The 19,424-nt window shown below is 48.2% G+C and overlaps 1 protein-coding gene across 1 annotated transcript; it reads right to left on the bottom strand.

The window, feature by feature from the left end:
* Positions 1–1,509: 1,509 nt before the first annotated feature.
* Positions 1,510–3,995, bottom strand: CCN1 (cellular communication network factor 1). The gene is made up of 5 exons (XM_005521008.2): positions 3,889–3,995; positions 3,568–3,784; positions 2,882–3,229; positions 2,542–2,744; positions 1,510–2,432 (listed from the first exon to the last, which is right to left on the bottom strand). The coding sequence occupies exons 1-5, from the start codon at positions 3,946–3,948 to the stop codon at positions 2,133–2,135; spliced, it is 1,128 nt and encodes a 375-aa protein (XP_005521065.1). The 5' UTR covers positions 3,949–3,995; the 3' UTR covers positions 1,510–2,132.
* Positions 3,996–19,424: the final 15,429 nt, after the last annotated feature.

A 19,424-nucleotide genomic window follows, 5' to 3' on the forward strand; every position in this document is an offset into this window, starting at 1 on the left:
TCTGGGGAGCTGTTACTTGCGTTGGAGTGAAGATGGATGTCGTTCAAGTGTGGGTAACAGTGGCGAGGGCGAGGAATGTGCCTGCAGCTGCTGGGTGTCTGGGAGCAGTGTATCCTCTTCCTCTCCCGACAGTAAGCCAATGTGTAAACCTGATGGTTTCTCAGTGAGCAGCTGATGTTGTAAAGTGTTCAGTGCTAGATCTACATAGGAGCCAAACAAAAGCGCTTCCTTGCGTTTTACTCTTCTGCTGTCAACAAATACTCTGCAGACAAGTTTAGGTACAGCTGAGACTGGTGGCCAGGTGGTGAATTCCAAAACAGCTCAACTTTTGAATGCCTTCAGGGAGAAAACCTGACTGAGCAGAAAAGAAGGAAGGCTGTAATTTCTCAAAGCATTAGCTGCCAGAGATAAGCTTCTGAGATATTTGGCTGATTATTTTATTGAGATATTTATGTCTAATTAATAAAAAAATTGACCCTTAACCAATTCTGCATGTAACTAATGACACTGGATGACACTTCACAATTCTAAAACCTCAAAATCAGTCATTTTTTTTATTTTTTGATTTATGAGCAATATCTTTCTTACTAAAGATTGTGGGAGAATATTTTGACAGGGAAATACCCACACAAGAAGAAAATAATACCCTGTTGCAGGTTTCCTGTCACTCTTGTCTGTAGCACAGCTTTAGGCTAACCAGAAGTGTACAGTGTTGGATTCTTTCTCATATCCTGCTCTAGTTCATTTCTTTAAATGTCATCTTTTTACTGCATGCCACCAAGCTCCCTTGCTTAGCTAAATGTCATCTGTGTGCCACAACATAAAGTGTAATTGCATTTTTAAGAAGTGGGAAAGGGAAGTGAGGAAAAGAGTAGCTCCCTTGCTTTCTACTCTATGGGACAAGTACTTGGAATTCCTCACATTCTTCTCTTGTTAACAGTATGTTTACTTTTCATCACTGTGTTATTAGGATTAACAAAAGTCATTGCTTCAAGCTCATTTAATTTGAATTTAGTGAAAGCAGACTACCTCCTGCAGCCTGTAGGAAGCATTCCTCTGCCATAGAAATGTATTAATTTGCAAAAAGCAGCCACCAAAAAACGTGAGACCCGATGACCGTTTTCACCCCAATGTTCAACATCACCATACATGCACTGCATTCTAATGAAGTACCTTATGTTGCAAATTCCAGGACAGTTTGAATAATCTGACAGTCTAATTAACATTTCAGTCTATCAAAGATTTGCATTCAGTGCCAAGAAGCTCTTTCTAAGTATGCTTTCTAGAGCATGGGGTTGCAGACTGCAGACACCCCTTCAAAACATCATTTATCCAAAGAATTAGACTTGGCTACGTAATCCATTTCCACATCTGCAGTAGAACTTGCTTAACTTTCAGAGAATCCAAACTTCAGATTTCAGAGTTTTCATAGAAACCTCATGCATGTGCTGTATTTAAGCCTGTAGCCTATCAGAATGCTCTACTAAGAGTAGTTAGGTAAATATTTCTTTATTAAATGATTAATTCCATAAATAAATTCTTTTAATTCATTGAATATAAAATTAAAATCATTTACAACTTATTCCAGTATTACAGGGGCTGGAAGGGGTAAAAAAAATTCAGAGGAAACAAACAAACAAAAAGCTACAGTTTGATAAATAAAATACTCAGCTTTAAAACAACTGATTTCTGTTTGCCCTTAAACTACAGTTGGTACATAATAGCTGCCACTGTGAACACCCCACAAGTGCCCACCTCAGGAAGGAATGTAACTTCCAACTTAGTTGGGAGAGGGTGGGAAAAGATTGAAGGGAGGGGGAGAAGCATAGTGTTAAACTGAACAGGATAGAAAAGTTTTCGTAACCGGAACAAAACATTAATCTGATCACTTACAAACAGAAAACAGTATATAATTAGATAAGGTGCTCCAAAAAGAAGCAGTAAAGTTGCTCCAGTATTATGAAGCTTTAAGTATGATTAAATCTCTGTTGCATTAGTGTCCAGTTGCACAGTACACTCCTGTAACATCTCGATGTTGCCCTCAAATGGGCAAGGCAACACTTCCATCAAAGGTCCTTTCTCCATGGCTGGGTACTTCAAAATTCTGTTTTGCATCCCACCCCCAACACAACTTAGTCCCTAAATTTATGAATGTCGTTGACTAGTCTGTAGTAGGGATAGGCTTCATTTGCATGTGGACAGTTGTAGTTGCATCGGCAGGACTGGATCATCATGACGCTCTTGGTGAAGGTTTCCCCATCATCGCAGCGGAACCTGACCTTGACAGTCCTGGTCTGCTGGGGTGTGCAGCACCTGCCATCCACGCAGGAGCCACAGTACTTGGGGCGGTACTTCTTAACACTGGAACATCCAGCATAAGTAAACTTCACCGGGGAGGGGGACTTCCTTGTCTTGGTACATTTCTTTCCCTTCTGCAAAGGAAAGGCAGTAACATTGTTAGCAGGAGATGCTTTTCCAGCCTTTACCCCCTACCTGAAGCAGCTTAGAGAGAAGAGAAACACCAGAGGAGTCTGTATTTACCTTTAGGGAGGCATAGCTGGGCTGGCCACATGGCCTCACTTCACATATCCTGGTCTCTTTGATGAGCTTGCAGTCAGGATTGTCATTTGTCACCCTTGTGGAGATGCCAGTTCCACACGTCTTTGAGCACTGGGACCAAGAAGTTGTTTGCACAATGCATTTGGGATTCTCAAAAGTTCGGCTTTGTGGCTCGGACCCAAAAACTGGGAAAAAAAAAAGAGGGGTTAGTCTAAATATATTCTCTCACTAGGTTTCTTTCTTTCCCTTGGGGTCTAAGGAGTCATTTAGGCACTGTCTGGCCTCATCCCCTTAACCGTCACCCAGATAAATCCACACTCACCAGGTAGCATTTTCAGGCCTCCCTTCACAATGGCAATTAGCTCATTGTTCCTGGTTAATTCGCCTTCGGAATCATCCGGACCAAACTCTTTGCTGAAAAAGCCTTCCAGCTCCTCCAGCGCATCCTTGCTTTCGTCACAGACCCACTCCTCGCAGCACTGCCCGGGCACTTTGACCAGCCTGGGGCTGGAGCAGCCCAGGTTGGGAAGAGAGAGTTCCTGCGGGCAGAGCGGGATGCAGCCCACAGCTCCATCTATGCACGTACACTGGTGTTTACAATTCGGCTGGAAGCTCTCGCCGTTCTGGTAGATTTTGGAGTTATATTCACACGGTCTTCCCTCGGACTGTGCTGCAGAGACCAACAGGAAGGGAAAGAGGGGAGTGAGCGGCGGGAATCGCTGGTCTAAGCACAGGTATTTGCTGGTCTGTTAAACTCAATGTACGGCGGAGCTCCCTACAACCCCCCGGGGACGCGGGGCCAGAACAATAACTTAGTCAGGAATCACTTTTCCTTATGTGCGTTTAGCGGAGCCCAGACATACTGAATCGCATTCCAGACTGCTGAAGTCATGTGCCTTTCTGCCAAGCTACCGACAACAAAGCATAACCATACATGGGCTCGAAATTACCGAACCCCGGCACCGCGGGGCGCGGGGTCCGTCCCGGGGGAGCGGGGTCGCCGCTTACCTCTGCAGATGCCCTTCAGGGCGGCGGGGCTGGCCCCGAAGTTGCACTCCAGCCCCTTGGTGTGGTCGCAGGGCTGCGATCGGCTGCAGTCCTCGTTCAGCTGCTTGGCGCAGACCTTGCAGCAGCCGCAGCCGTCCGGCACCAGCCCCACGCCCGGGGCGCACTGCGGCGCGGCCGCTGGGCACTGGCACACGGCGGGGCAGGGTGAGCCCAGAGCCTGCGGAGCGGAGCGTCCGGTGAGCGCCGGGAGCCGACCGGAGCCACCCGACCCGCCTCTTCTCCCTCCCTCTCCCGGACCGCGGCAGGACTCGCGGCACTTACCAGGCGGGCCAGGCAGAGGAGAGCGGCCGCCAGAGCGGGCCGGGTGCCCGCGGAGCCCATGTCTAGCGCCGGTGTAGCGGGAGGCCGGGGGGGCACAGACGGGGAGCGCGGCCGGCGCGGTCTGAGGCGGCGGCGGGCGCCACCGCCTTATATAGGGCGCGGGGCCGCCGCGTGCGCCGCGGCGCTGACGTCGCGCGTTCCGGGCCGCGGCCGCGGCCTGCGCTCCCGGCCTCCCCCGAGTGCGGCTGGCGCGCGCCGCGGCCGCCCCGCCCCGCCCGGCTCCCGGCACCGCGGCCGCCGGCGCTGCCGTGGGGGTCCCGCCCCGGCCGGGCCGCGCGGGGGGCGCCCAGGCCTCTCCCCGTGACGCGGGCTCTGCGCCCCGTGCCCCGCACAGACGAGCGCGAGGGTGTTACCGGGAGGGGCCGTTCGCGCCCGTGGCCGTGCCGGTGGCACCCCGCGACCGGCCACCTGCGCGGGCAGCGGCGGAGGTGCTCCCCGTGCCGCCGTGAGTGCCCGCGGCTGCCCCGCGCTGTGGCGTGGCCCGCAGGGTCACCCGGCCGTGCCGGGGTTCGCTCCGTGCCGCTGCTGCCGTGCGAGCCGGCATCCGAGCGTTCCCCGGCGCGGCAGAGCCCGGGAGCCGGGCGATGCCCGGCGGGACCGACGGACCCGGCTTCCAGGCCGGGAACGGGATGACCGCACAGCGAACAGCCCCCCCTCAGCCTGTGTATCCCTGGGTTCAGTGTCCCTCACTCATGCTGGGCGCCCTTGAATTGTATTGCCTCGTTGAAGTTTAATATTTGGGGATAGGGAGGAGAGTTTTAGCTTCTGTTGTGGCGTCTTTTCTTTTCCTGGCTGTAAGTACTTCCAGATGGGATTTAGACCCCAGACGTAACAATATTTCCATATTTGGTATAGCAGTAGCCCGCATTTTTCACATTTTTGTGCTCTGTTATCCAACCACAAAGCATTCTTGACAGCTTCAGATGTTGTTAAATATAGCCTTAACTTCTGTTCCCAGGGCAGGAAATTCTTTGGAATTCCTGTTTTTCACGCAATCTGTCTATCATGATTTAGGAGAACTGTGCTGGAGGAGCCAACTGGCGTTCTGCTGCAGTTCGCTCCTTCATTGAAATAGCCCTGCAGTTGGGTCTGCTGCCCAAAGGCGTTACAATGAGTCCCCATTCCAGGGATTTTTCTTTGCAAGTGAGATTACTGTTCCCAACACAAGTTTGGGGTTTTTCCTGTCGCCTTCAAGGCTGGAAGGTAGAGAAGCGGATTCAAAGGAGAAGCGAAAGCTTGCAAAAACCCATCCGAAGGCCATGAAAACTGGAGGGGGAGGGGGCGAGGAGGACAGCGGGGAGGGAGGGATGCGGAGAGGAGGGATGCGATTAACCTGGTTGCTGCATTCCCATACAGCGGGTGTCCCTGCGTGCCGCCCGCCCGGGACGGCCGGCCGGGGAGGGGAGGCGGCCGCAGCCCCTCCGCTCGGAGGAGCCGAGCCCGGTCGTCTCGTCGCCTGCCCGGTGCCACGGCCGAAAGGGTGACAGCAAGGACGGTGCTCAGGGCTCCGGTAAGTGCCGCTCCCGGGGCCCGTGTGCTGTTCCATGTGCACATGGAACATGTTCCCGCACACCAGCGGGAACGATGAGGCACCTTGTGGGACCCTGCCGGGGCCGCAGCACGGGGGAGCCCGTCCGGAGCGGCGGGAGCGCTGGTGGCCGGGCACCTGCCGCTGCTGGCCCAGCCGCGGGGACCGGGGCCGTGAGGACAGCCCCGCTGTGTCCCCCGGCTGTGCCCCCCGGCTGTGCCGTGTCCCCTGGCTGTGTCCCCCGGCTCCGCGGGCCCGGAGCGGACGGGACGGGGTGGGCGCTGTGGGACGCACCCCGCAGAGGGATGCCGTGACCCCGGGGACGGGCGGTGCGATGGGTGTCCCTTAGGGGACAGCGATGGCGCTGCTTGCCGGGCTGAGGAGCCCGGCTCTCCGGCTCCTCCTCCTGCTCCTCAGGGATGTCCCCGCGGCCCTGGCCCTGCCCGGCAGAGGGGCTCATGTCCTTATGTCCTCAGCACTGCAGACCCTCCTCCCGGCCGTGGCCAGGCCCCCATCTGGGCCAGGCCTGATAGAGAGTTCCCCATTGTAGGTTTTCCCCCTCCTCAATTTCCCGTCTTCATGGTTTTCTTTTCATTCAAATAAATTCTCTTGACGTTTTACTTTGTGGTGGTTTGGGAGGGTTGGGAAAGGTGTTGGCATGAAAGCTCCAGGCACTCTTTGCCCGGAACTTGTGCTTCAGAAAGCGGCAGTGGTTTTGTTCATTACTTACATGCCTCAAAATTTGGCCAGAAACAACAACAGCTGAAAGGGAAAACCAGTCCTTCATGATATGCAGCTCTCTGGAGACTGCCAATATGTACCATGTAGTGCCATTTCTGATGACAGAAGTTATTTTATGTGTCCATCAATAATTGGAGAGAGACCACCAGCAAGCTTTGATGGCTGCCAATAATGGTAATAATGACTTTCCAACCATAATGATTTAACTGAGCCCCAGCTGGTGACAAGGAGGAGCAGGACTCTAGATTTCAAGCTATCCCCTATTGCTGGTCTTCCCTTAGTTTTACAGGTGTATGAGTTTTTCTGTGGTACTTTAGTTTTAAAAATCCAAAGTACTTTTTTACATGGGGAATCTGACTGATACCTTTTTCCCCAGGAACTCTTTACATAGCAGCATTATGATGAGATGGAAAACATTTGTGATTCAACACTTTGATTAATGAAAATTTTCAATGAATTTCAAAAATTTTGAAAAAGAAGAAGCTAACACACTATTGGGTGTGTAAATTGGCCAGTTTTGCTTTTTAGGGATTTATACAAACACTTGTTTGTTTAATTACATCTAATTTAAGGATATGCACCAAGCATTTTGCTTTGATCTATGACTTTCACAACATTCAGCAAAGGCCACAGGAAAAGTCAATGAATAACTCCTTTTCTCACTTGGTTTCGTGTCTTACCACACATTGACACAACTTTGATGGGAAACTAACTGAACCTACATTTGCTCAAGAAAAGGTCACTTTGAAAGCTTTGAAGAACCTTTTAACAAACCTGTCCTGAATTTCAAGTAGTTGACAACACTTGAGATAGGCTGAGTTTCTTTGGAGTTCGGTTTAGACTGTAACCCTTTCCCTGCAATCAAACCATGACCCAGCATTTACCCTCCAGGTTGTGTCTACATATCCTGGATGTACATCAGGAAACAGGAAGAAGTTTAGAGTATCTTCATTTCTAGATTTTGTTCATTGTGATGTACTGCTCCAGAACTTTGTTGGGAAATAGCCTCTGCTTCATGTCACGAGGAGTGTTTTACTGGTTTCTCACTTTTTGTGCTGTAGGGAATCGCTGGGACCCTGGCTAATGCAAAGCAGGAGTTTGACACTGTTGCTTTACATAGCAGCTATTACAGATTTACTGACTATATCCTGTCATATTCACAGCCCTGTGTCTCTCCAGGGAAAGGACTTTCCAGAGAAAGAAAGAAAATATAACTGGCTTAATTTTCCTCCACCCAGCAACAGTTTTTCATAGCTGTACATGGGGACCATGGAGCAGCATGAAGGGTTGTGTGGGACAGAGGCTCCCCAGGGTGCTCCCACTGGCAGTAAGTACCAGTACCAAACTGGAGCACACCAGAAGTTTGCAGCCATGTGGACTCTGGAGAAAGATCTTACTAAATCCAGCATCCAGCCCTTTTTCTGTACTGTGTCTAATTTCCTCTTTCTCATTCTCTTTTTCTTTTGCCTATCCTTTGCTGTGTGTTTTTTCCATCTCTCCTACTCTTCTTGTTTTGCTGTTCCAATCTTTTCCCCATGTCCTTCCCTCTTCTTGTATGTCTTGGTTTTGGCTGGGATAAAGTTAATTTTCTTCCTAGTAGCTGATACATTGCTGTGTTTTGGGTTTAGGATGAGAAGAGTGTTGATAGCTCACTGTTTCAGTTGTTGCCGAGCAGTGCTTGCACTAAGTTGAGGACTTTTCAGCTCCTGCCCCCACCCCACCAACGAGGCTGGGAAGCACAAGAAGCTGGGAGAAGACACAGCAGGGACAGCTGATCCCAACTGGTCAGAGGGACATTCTGTATCATATGACACTGGGTCAGTATGTAAACTAGGGGGAAGCTGGCCAGAGGCCACTGCTTGGGAACTGGCTGGACACCAGCCAGGGGGTGGTGGGAAATTGCATTGGGCATCACTCGTTTTTTATGTTCCTTTTTATTACTATTAATTACTATTATTATTACTATTACTGTTGCATCCTTTTCTGTTCTATTAAACTGCCTTTATCTAAACCCATGGATTGTGCTGTTTTTCCCGATTCCCTGCAGTCTGTGAGCAGCTCTGTGGTGTTGAGCTGCCTGCCGGGTTAAACCACGACAGTGTTTACCTACCTTGGGCTGGGCCTCTCCCGCAGCCTCTGCCAGGCCGCCGGTTCCTGCTGCACTAAATCAGTCCTCCCAGAGTCAATGGCTCCTCTCAGTCACTCACAGGAGGTGCAAATCCAGTGGGGCAAATTAAGCATAGCAATGCACAGGCAGAGCAGCCAAGCAGCCAGGAGGCTTCGGCAGCTAAAATTCAAGTGGGTTCAGAAGTTTTCCTTGCTTTGATTTGCTCAGAGTTTATGCTGAATTCTTTTGAGTATGGCATTTCCTATTTGTTTTCTTCCTCTTCCCTACTGCCCTCCCTTCAGCTACGCTCATGCCTGTCAGTTTTTGTACAGTCTGTGCCTTGCTTGTGGTTTCTAGTATGTGGGGGGTTTGCTGTGCAATATTTGTGCAGTGAGAGACTGTGCTTTGTAAGTGTGCTGCATTTTCCTCTGGCTGCTGTCAAGGTGTTGTGGAGGTTCCCATTGTGTGGAAGTGGAAGGGGGCCTTGTGAGCCTCCTCACCCAGCAGGGAAACAGAGAAGGAAAATCTGATGTCATTGTTCAGTTGTGCTTATTTCTGCTTTGTTGTGTGAACTGCACAGCGATACCTGCAGCTTATGTGGATACAAGAGTACCTGCAACTTACATGAACATAAGGGACACAGAAATGTGACAGAGGCAGGAAGCATCCCTGCTGATGGTCAGGGTTGGCTTGCTCGTGTTGAACCCCTGTTGGGCTGTGTGTCTGTACTGCATGGCTTCTTGCACTGAGCCTCATGCAGAAACGTGCAGCAGTTACAGGCAGCTCCTGCTTAGTTCCTCCCCAGTCAGAATCTCAAAATTCTTTTTTCATGGTCATTCAAGGACCTGACATTGGCTTTATTTCAGCACCAGTGACTACAGTTACTTCAATAAGATGGGTGAATTACTTACACACATTCACCTACTCTCATGCAGGTGTACTTCAACACTAGCCTACATCCAGAAGATGCAGTTTGCATCAAGCACCTCCCTATAGCTGAAGTTTGCAATGCAAAGACTATTGTGGGCTGTGTGTCTCCATGCCACAAAATAAAAATCATCAGGTGGTACTAGCTATGCCTGGCTACACACAGATTTCTCAGCTATGTTTATTGTTTTCATCCCATGCACCATGATGCTTGCAGAAGGTAGCAATAAAGCCTGTAATCTCTTTATAAATTCCACAAAATAATTCACAGCTGTGTCTCATGACTTTCATGAAGGAGGCTGAGGTGTCAGGGGCATACACAGGTTCCTTCCCAGCATCTGCTGAGATAAAGGTCTCAGACAGAGATCTCACTGCAGAGAATTAATCATCCCAAGTGATCTCAGTAGAAACATCTTAACTTTAAAACTTTGGTCTTCAGAGTGCAGGATTTCCCAGTGGAGCAATGCATGTGCACTGACATCTGCTAAGACAAAATAACCAAGCTCAGAAGAAAGTTGCTCATGATCGCAAGGAGTTACTGGAGCCAGCTGAACCTGAGATTGCAGTCAGCTGGGCTGTGCCTGAGAAATCCTTGATCAAAGCACATGTCCAGGCTGTGATAATGGCTGTCAGCTGCTGTCTGTCTTAGTCTACAGCTTCACTGCACCTTGGAGACAACCAGCTCCTGCTTGTATCTGTGTTGTGGGACTGTCTTCCCAGAATGCAAGCTCTTTGGTAGCTTTAGGTTTGTTTTCTTTTCCTATATTTGAAATATATTACAAACTCTTCTTTTCCCAAAGGTGTTTTCTTTCATTATAATTAATAATCACAACTACAATTCCTTAAGGTTAGTCTGTGTCAAGGGCACAGGAACCCTTTGCCTTCCTGCTGATGCTTTCCCTCCCTCCCTGCTGTTTATGACCTGACAGAATAGTTTACTGTCACTAATCTGTGGACATTCAAAGCAGTTACCTAACCTTTGATTATATTAACAGGTTTTTATAGCTGTTTTCTTGAAAAAATAAGAGAGTATTGATTAATTTTTCTTTTCTTTGCACACAGTTGGGAGGAGAGGCCTGTTCTGGCAGGATGCTGAACATGCTCTGCCACACAGTGCTTTCTGTCACTTACTGCGCTTTCCAGGCTAGCTGCTGGAAATGTCACAGCATTAATTTCAGAATCCCCTGAGGTGCCTGTTGGCTTTGTCCAAAATCATTACTCATTCTCTGCTACATACTCATTTTCTGTTATTAAAACACAGTGAGACCTTAGCTGTGTTTGCTGCATTGCTGTTTATTTCTATTCTGCTTCATCTGGACTCCTACCCTTTCCCCCCAGTATGTTATGTGAGCACCTTGCAGTGGCAGCTAGCTGTGTTCTTCTCTTGGGCATGCTTATTTCATGAGCTAAGTGATGCAAGGAAGCCAGCCACAACCTCCTCCAGGGATACTCCACTGCTGGAAATTAGTTGCTTCTGCCTCTTGCTTCAAGTCTGTGATAGTGAAGTGGAAAAATCAATAGCAGAAAAATAATTAGACACGATGTCATCCTTGCAGATAGGGAGGACTTGCAGGCAGACAGCAGATAATGTATGTGCCTTGTGGAGATGGAGTTATGATCCAAGAATGTGCAAATAGCTGCCCATCCCAGTGTTACATGCCTGTGATGGGGAAGAAGTGCTAAACCATCTCTAGACTTGATTAGCATCCAAACACAAGAGATTTGTCTCAGATAGGGAGCTGGTTGGGATGATTTTTCTAGGTGAGCAAGGAAGAAACAACATGAATGGAATCTTGCTTTACCTTTTCCCTGCTGGGGGCTAAAAGAAAACTGGAGGGCTGGTGAGAGTTGGTGGGCTGCTCTGAGGAAGGGTCCACACATGGGCTCCATCCAGCAGCTGTGTGCAGAGCCTCAGGGAGAAGGACACCTCTTTGAAGGTGTCTACTGCCACTGTCTTCCCAGCAACCAATCTTCTCAGGAAGTAAAAGGTTAGCAGAGGCTATCAGCAGACTACTTTGGTGCAGAGACTTTTTCATAATTGCATTAACATCACTTTTCCTGTTGTTATACTTAAGTTACGGCTCCTAGTGTCAGCCTTGAGATGAAGCAGTAACTCTTCTGCGTAGAGCAAGCATTAAAAGCTACCTGATACACTAATAGTAAAAGAAAATTAGTGCTGGCCACCAGCTATTTACTTTCAGGTAAGTTTGCTTTTGTATTTTAATTCTTTTAACACTTTGCATCTATCCCTGTTCTTTTGTACACAGTTAGCCACGAGTTTGCCACTGTCCTCTCTCACTGCCTAACCTGAAGCCTGCTTCTGTAACCCTCCTGTGAGCTCCCATGAGCTCAGATCTCAGACAAACAGGATAATTAAGGATCAGAGCAGAAAAATGGTGGATAAGACGGGCCTTTCAGGTGAGCAGTGTGTGATAACATGGTAATGTTTGTACTGGTTTTCAGAGGAGAGCCTCTGGTTTCAAGGATGTACCCATGCAGCCTTTAACAGTGCCATGTCAAAATAAAAATCATTGATTAAAATTGTGCCTCACTTGTGCTGCTAAAAACACTTCTAGTTTATGCATACTGAAAACAGTAAATATTTAACATACAGGTTTACTTTTCCTGGTTTATAGAGAGCTCAGTGGACCTGACAGAGCAGCTAGACAGATGTGTTTATAGCGCGTTCCTCGGGCAGGTACAATGCTGCAGTGTTTGGCCTGTGAGCTCTGCAGGGACATGCTTAAAAAAATAAAAGTGTTCCATTTACACTGGGGGGAAAAAAATCCTGAGAATGTTTCTATTAATATTAGCTGGTGTAAAATCCCAGATTCTACATTTCAGGCCTTACATACTTCAAAAATAGAGGACTGGATGGTAGGGATGTGCGGTAGGAAGGGTTTCCTCGCTCATGTATCCAGGGAAAGGGACAGTTCTTCTGGCAGGATAAGATGGTTGTTGCTGAAATGCCCTTAATGAAGGTGGGGTGTGAAGTGAAGAGTTCAGGAGTGAGCAGAGCAGGGCAGCAAACCCTGAACATGGGGAAGCATGGGTAGGTGGGACCAGGCCAGAATAGAGTGCTTGTGGCTTTCCATGGACAAGGAGCTGGTGCTCAGGACCATGGCTGAGATCCTGGATGTTTAACAGGAGGCACATCTCTAAAAAGTGAACCAGCTGCTGTGGTGAAAGCAAAATGTGCAGAGCCCTCCCCACCACAGCAATAGGTTGGACACACCTCCCACACACGAGATGCTGACAGGAATGGTCAGGAATCCACTTCCATGCTCAAGATTTTTTTTATATGTTAATTTTGACATTGGTTGAGGTCTTTTCTGAGGACTAGCTTCTCTTCAATTCTGACATTAAGGCTGCTATATCTGGTCAAAATTAATGGCATCAATTAATTAGCAGACATTGACAATTGACATTTGGGTTTTGGAAAGTTCCCAAGGAATGTGTGGCTGCATCTGCTTCTCTCTGGTTTCCTCAGAAGTTATCCTTGGTTGGGGAGTGAATTTATTTCAATAATCTGATTAAATAGCTGGCAGCTCTTGAAGGAAAAAAAAAGTAAACTTTTAAAAGGAGATCTTGGGCTGATTAACTTCTCAGAAAAGTTTGCTGTTGAAAAAAAAAGTAGAGCTAGGAAGCAGAAGCCTGTCTTCGGGCTAGCTGAGCACTTTATGATTAAATATATGTAAGGATGTATAAAAAAAATTAATAGTCATCTCAGGTGTGTAAGAAAGCCAGGAGTCCTGGTGAGATGGTTTTGTTTCTCCCCAGCTTCACCTGCCAAGGACATCTTTCCTGACTGCAGGTGACCTGCCATCCTGGTGACACATGGGGACAGGGCCGTCTCACAGGTTCAGTGCAGGACAGCATCATCCTGCTGAGAGCAGCTCAGCACCTCTCCTTCCTGGGGCCTGCTAGCACAGGCCTGAGGAGCTGCCTTTACCTTCAAGCCCTGGCTGCAGCTCCCTTGCCTGTCAGCTCCTTTTGGGACAAAAATGCACAGACCACCCCACTGCCCAGGGAGCACCAGGAAAGGAGGGTGCCAAGAGAAGAGGGACCCTAGGTCGAGGACTGGCACTGTCACAGCAGCCTTCGTGGCCATTGCACATCCAGGAGCGGGGGTGTAGTAGCACCATCTTTTCTTTGCAAGCTGAACCAGAGCCCATTTTTCATTTATGGCCCTCTCACCCCTCTTTGCTGTGCATCAGTTTCGAGCCCTGACTCAAGGGAAGCCAGCCGTCCTTGACCCAAACTTGCTGATTCCAGCAGTTCTGCTGGCTGCTCCCTGGAACCACATTCCCTGCATTTATGACCCCCCTCCACCCACATCCCTTGATGCTGGAGTGGCACACAGGGCTGCAGTAAAACGAAGGTTTGCCCCCAGGGGTAGCAAACAGCACATTAACCCTCTGTGAGACCTGTCAGGGTCTGGTGACTCTCAGTGGGTTTTATGGACACTCTTGCCCAAGTATCACACATTTAGGAGGCTGCACAGTCCATGCACAGTCAGCTCCTGAAGGGCAGCTGGCACAGTGACAGTAGCCTTAGAAAATGGACGAATTGTCAGCTCCAGTCTGGATGTCACCATCATTTTAATGTGAATGGACTTTTTCCTGAGCCGGGCTCCTGTCTGAATGGGGAGCACAGAAACATCCCAATATTTATGGGATTTTAACTAGATTAGTTACAAACCTATAAAGCAAAGAAAGAGACAGTTCATCCACTATTGGGGAGGGGAGTGTTAAAAATGCCACCTCAGATAAAATATTATGGGAGTTGAGTAACTGTAAATAAGAACTTTGTCTATGAAATAGCTTCTTATGTGAGCTTGGGATGAGGGCCAAGAGAATGTCTAGGGCTCAGGGAAATTTATTAGCCCAGATCAACGGGATTTCTGGGACTCAGGAGATGGGATGGCAAAGAATTTGCCTGTTGGAGCCTGCACTTACTCCATTCATGCCTGAAGCAGGAGTTTCACCTTTAAAATTTTCAAGATGGTTCATTTGCATTTTTTATATTTTCTTGCTTCCCATTAGCAACTGCAGTTCTGACCTGGAACTTGGGAGAGCTGGGTTCAAGCGCTGGGTTTCCACTGCCAGCATGGTCTTGGACAAGTCATTCATCTCCCTGTGCTTTAATATCTCTCTGTAGACAGGAGATAAATGTCATTGCCTGACTCCTGGGGATCTGCTGAGGACGAGGTACCTGAAACAGAAGTGAGAATATGATGGGTGCTTGTGAATGATAGGAACATATGCAGAGCAGCTACAATGCACAGGTTGACCCCTCTCAAGAGGAGAAATGGTATTTTTGTGGGGAGCAATGGGTCTTCTTTCAGATTCCAATCAGTCATTTATGTCATGATTTTCACTAGTCAGGGACCTTTATTTTGTACCCTCTGCGAGAGCAAGCTGGCTGTCCTGATAGGGTCAATAACATCCTGATAATATCAGGGTTATCTTGCTATGGATTTATTTTTTAAAAGGGCACATATACTTCAATAGCACACAATTTGGGAGCCCACTATCTTTTATCCCCTCATTTTTCATCTCTCTGTTTCCCATTTACATCCTTCTGCTATTCTTTGCCTGTATCCAGTTTTCTGTCTGTGTTCTTCTAGATGTGTCTTCCCTTTTGTCTTTCTCTGCCTGTCTGTTTCCACCTCCACCCTCACTTTCATATTTTGTCTGTGTTTTATTTTTCTTATGTTCTTGGAACCTGTCCTTAGCCTCTCCTATATATTTCCCTTTTACTCTCTCTAGAGCCAAGAGCTTTTCAGTAAACAGAGTCCCTCTCCCTTCTGACTCATTGCTCACTGACAGTGGAAAAATTCCATCATGAAAGTGATGTAAAAATCTCCCAGTTTAGAGCGCAGGGTAGGTTAGGATGACCTTGCTCTGCCTGTCACGTGAAGAGCCACAGAGTCTAATTCCTCAGCCAAGGTTTACCTGCCAGTGTATCTCTGACTCAGTGGGCCTTTGCTCCCACAGCAGTGTGAGCACCCCTGAGTGCTGTGGGGATGCTGCCCTGGATCCTCCTGCTCCTGCACGGTGGCTGTTGGTAATGTACTTAGCCAAAGTGTGGGAAAACTCTCAGACTTGAACTTTGCTTTGTATTTCCATGCCATATGAAACTCATTGAATATTTGCCGTCCCTTCACATGGCTGCTGCTTGGATTGCACCGACATATGTGAAATCTATTTGGTCCCCTTTTTAATATGCTGCTTACATTATAAATACAAAAGCAGGCAGTGCTTCTGAAGAGAAATAAATGCAATTGTGGTGGTGGTTGTTGGTATAAATAGTGCAAAGGATTTAGAAGCTATTTAGTCTTTTTTTGGGCAAGATCCACAAGTGTTCTGTGTATTATAACCTTAAAGCTCTTGTATTTAGCTGTTGAAATCTTCCTTGTTGTGATTGGTCCAGTTTGCTCATTACTGTTTGGCTCCAGTGCAGGGTGAAGATGCTCTGCTCCCCACAGGAGCAGGGCTTAGGCTCCAAACCTGCGGTGTGCTAGACCTGTACATGCACACAGCACCTTAATCATGCATTTGCATGTGCAACCAGACTATTTGCATAAAGAGCCATGGTATTTCCACACAGGAATTTTTGAGGTTTGTTCCCAAATTTAGTGCTGCATTTTTCCTCTGCTGGAGGGAAATGCAAATATTTATTTATTGACAGAGCTGGAGCTGATCGTTTTCCCTGTCCAGGTCTGAGATGTCTGTTCTGTCAGATGAAAACAAGTAGTATTGTGATTTATTTTTAAAGTGCATTTGTTCATAACTGCATTTAAAACAATTAGTGCCTGCGTTCTGCCAGTCCCAGCAGAGTGCTATATATCTATATATATATATTTGTGTGTGTATGTATATCAAAAGGGGCTGAACGCCCAGAAATTCTCTTGGCAGCCCTGCTGTCTGGTTAGAAAAGGAAGTGAGCCACAAAATTTGAACATTCAGTTCTGAGACTTGAAAGCTTTCTGGATTTTATTACTGACTCAACAGGGTTTTCATTATGTATGTGGCCAAGAGGAGAGGTTTACGCAAGAGGAACATATTGTAGTTGAATATGTTTGTAATTTTACACATTGTTAAATAATTGAGATAACTAGATGTCTCCTAAATGGACAAAATAAATTAGGTGTTAGTGGCAGTGTCACTGTGGCACAGGCAGTCAATAGGAAAGAGTGGCTGGCCCCATCCAAAAGCTGATTTCCAGTGCAGAGGGGACCTGATTCAGCTGCTGAGGGACATTTTGCTGTTGGTGTGAAGGAGAGCCCTCTTTCCCTCAGCTTGTCTTGAAGCCTCTTAGCCTGACTCTCAGTCTAGCCTCTTCTACTCCAGATGATAGCATCTTCAGCTTGTTTGTGTTGTTTTTTTTTTAACTTTAACTTTTAGTAGCCCAGTGCTGTTCAAACAGCAGCTTGAGGCTATGATTCTTCTGCTCTCATTTTCATGTTAGTTTTAGGAAGAAAAATATCATGGGAAGCAGATTATCATGCAAAGAAAGAAGGTGTGGGATGCATGGAGTAAGCTGTAAATACAGACCAAGGCCATGTCCCGCCATCCTGGTCCTCTCCTGCAGCAGGGGATGTGCTGTTGGATCACACCCTGTGGCCAGTCAACTCTGCCACAAACCAGCTTGACAGCAAAGTGAATTCCTGTCCCATAGACAACACGGTCCCAGCTAATTTTGCACTTGTTCATGTGATGGGTATTTATTCTTCATTGTCTTAAAAAGGTATTTATTTTTAAACCTCTGTGGTCTCTGGTGCCGTACAGTCTTAGTGCACGTGTTCTACTGTCAGTGGGAAAAGCTATCTATATGTGCCTCTGCATTTTACACGTGGGAAGCCAAGCCATAGGGAAAATAGAAGATGACTGGATAATTCAGGCTGGAATGCTGCATCCAGTCTGAGCCTCTCTCACTCCCATTTATGCCTAGTGTATCTCTCATGTGCACCGCTGTGATCAGTCTGGCTCTGCCTTATGGATAACACTCCAGAGGTGCCAGGGCTGCTCTGGGGGGGTCTTTGCTTCTCCACAGTGACGCTCACCCTTCCCTCAGCCCAGCCACGTTTGCTGCTGACTCCTGCCCAGTGTGCATGCATGTGGTGCAGGAGCCGTGCCTGCGTCACTCCTCACCCCTGCTGCAGCCCCAGTGCAGGGGAGCCACTGTGCTGTGGCTGCACCATGTCCTGCCACTGCCTTTGACAGTGAGCCCCACGATCACTAGAACGTGCCTGACATCATTTTCTGTCTGTTTTAAAAATTATATGGCTTTGGGCACGTGACACTTCCAACATTGTAAACAGAGCTGGGTAACCTTTCATTTCTGCATCTGATCTGTTCTGTTTCTGTCATGTATCTCCACGGTGAAACGTTAGTCTCTGTGCCCTTGCGAGAGATGAATGTGAAGCAGTGTTTGGTGCAGCAGCTGTCAGTCCGTGGCACTGAACCTTGTACAGGTCAGCAAAGCTCAGTGTTTCCTTGCTGGCACTACATAATTAGTCTCACTGAGGGTAAGCACCATAAGCAAAACAGATCCACTTTTAATGTGGGAAATGCAGCGTGTGCCTGCCCAGCTGTGTGTACCAAACAGATGAGTTTACCAGCCTTTTTCCACTCACCCCTGTGTTGCTGTGCTGGGTGACCTGTGGCAGGACTGTGCAGTGGCTGGGATGCTTGCTAACCCTCACACCCACAGCAGGGACTGCACTGCTGAGCTTTCCGGGGTTGCAGGAGGAGCTTGGGAAGCTAACAGTGCTGATGTCCGGGGAGATAACTGGGAGCCATCATCACAACTCCCTCCAGCTCCCTTGCTGCCCTGAGCGCTCAGGGGTGTGTGGTACATGCCCAGTATCTCCTGGCCCTGAGAAAGTTTTCATTTGTGGCTTCTAGTCTCAAGGATGTGGGCTGCTCCTGCTTCATATTTAATGTTTATGTAAAGTTGTTATGCTGGCTTTCTTACTATAGGCATTTTTGTTAGTCACTTCTGCCTGCTCGTTTGCCCTCTATTTTTGGGTCCACTGGATCTATTTCAGCCAACCATGCAATGAAAGTATTTGTTTCCAAGAGATTAAGCCAGAGGCAGAGCCCAGGAAGGGAAGGTGAGGAGCTGGGGGAAGAGGATGTTGCCAATGGCCTGGGAGAGCTAATGGCCTGAGCCCAGCTCCAGTTAGAGAATGGAGGAGGAATCCAAGGTGGGAATGTGGAGGGAGAGGCCATGAACACCCTGACCACAGACTGTCTCCTTGGTGCTCGTATGGTCTTCAGACACTGGAAAGTCCAGCCACAAAACACAAATCCATAGGAAATGAAGTCTCATTAGTTCTACTGCCCACAACTTGCTCATGGCTCCACCAATGCTTCCAAGTGTTTGGTTTGGTAGAAGGGCTACTGGAAAATGGGCACACGTCTTCTCTGAGTCACCCTACCTTTCCACCTCCCCAGGGTCAGGGTGATTCACAGGCCAGGGTGCTGCTAGAGAAGGTGATGTCCAGCTGTCTGTCATCATGCAGGCATCCAGCCTGCATCTGGTATGCTGGCACATTGCAAGCCATCCGATTCTCCATGTTTTTGCCAGAGATTTTACTAACCAGAAAAATGTGGCATTATAAGAAGGCTGTACAGGCTTGTTATTCATATCCTTTCCCTGGCAAGAAAGAGCCAGAAAGCATGTTTTAAATGTAGCCCATGGTCAGATGGTGTGGCAAGTGCTGGAAGCTTGGGATGGTCTGGCAGAAAAATAATTTCCCCTTTTAAAACCACTGAGCAGTCCTTGTTCCTCCCCACTCCGGCTGGTTAGCTTGGCCACGCCGCCCGGGCATGGAGACGTGGCTGGACCCACCTCCAGTGCCTTCCAGCACCCCTGGGAGAGCCTTTGCTGCTGCAGTTTGAGGGAAGGCTCTGCCTTGCTTTTGGCTGCCAGAGAGAGACTGGGGCAGGAGTTCAAAGGTGTCCCTTCTTCTTCCCTCGCTGGCAGCTTTGCAGCTCGTTTGTGTCGCAGAGAAACGGTGGGGGATGTTAATGTCACCGTGGGAGGATCAGCATCCACGCTGGGAACAGAGCCAGCAGAGTTCAGCAGGGAAGAGGGTCAGGGTGCTGTGGGTGGTGGTGCTGCCTCTTGGGGCTGGGCTCCTGTTGGGGTATTTCCTGCCAC

This window comes from Pseudopodoces humilis, chromosome 10 (assembly GCF_049639895.1).
Source record: "Pseudopodoces humilis isolate 2021_Gansu_Grassland_sample_001 chromosome 10, ASM4963989v1, whole genome shotgun sequence".
Taxonomy (NCBI): Eukaryota; Metazoa; Chordata; class Aves; order Passeriformes; family Paridae; genus Pseudopodoces; species Pseudopodoces humilis.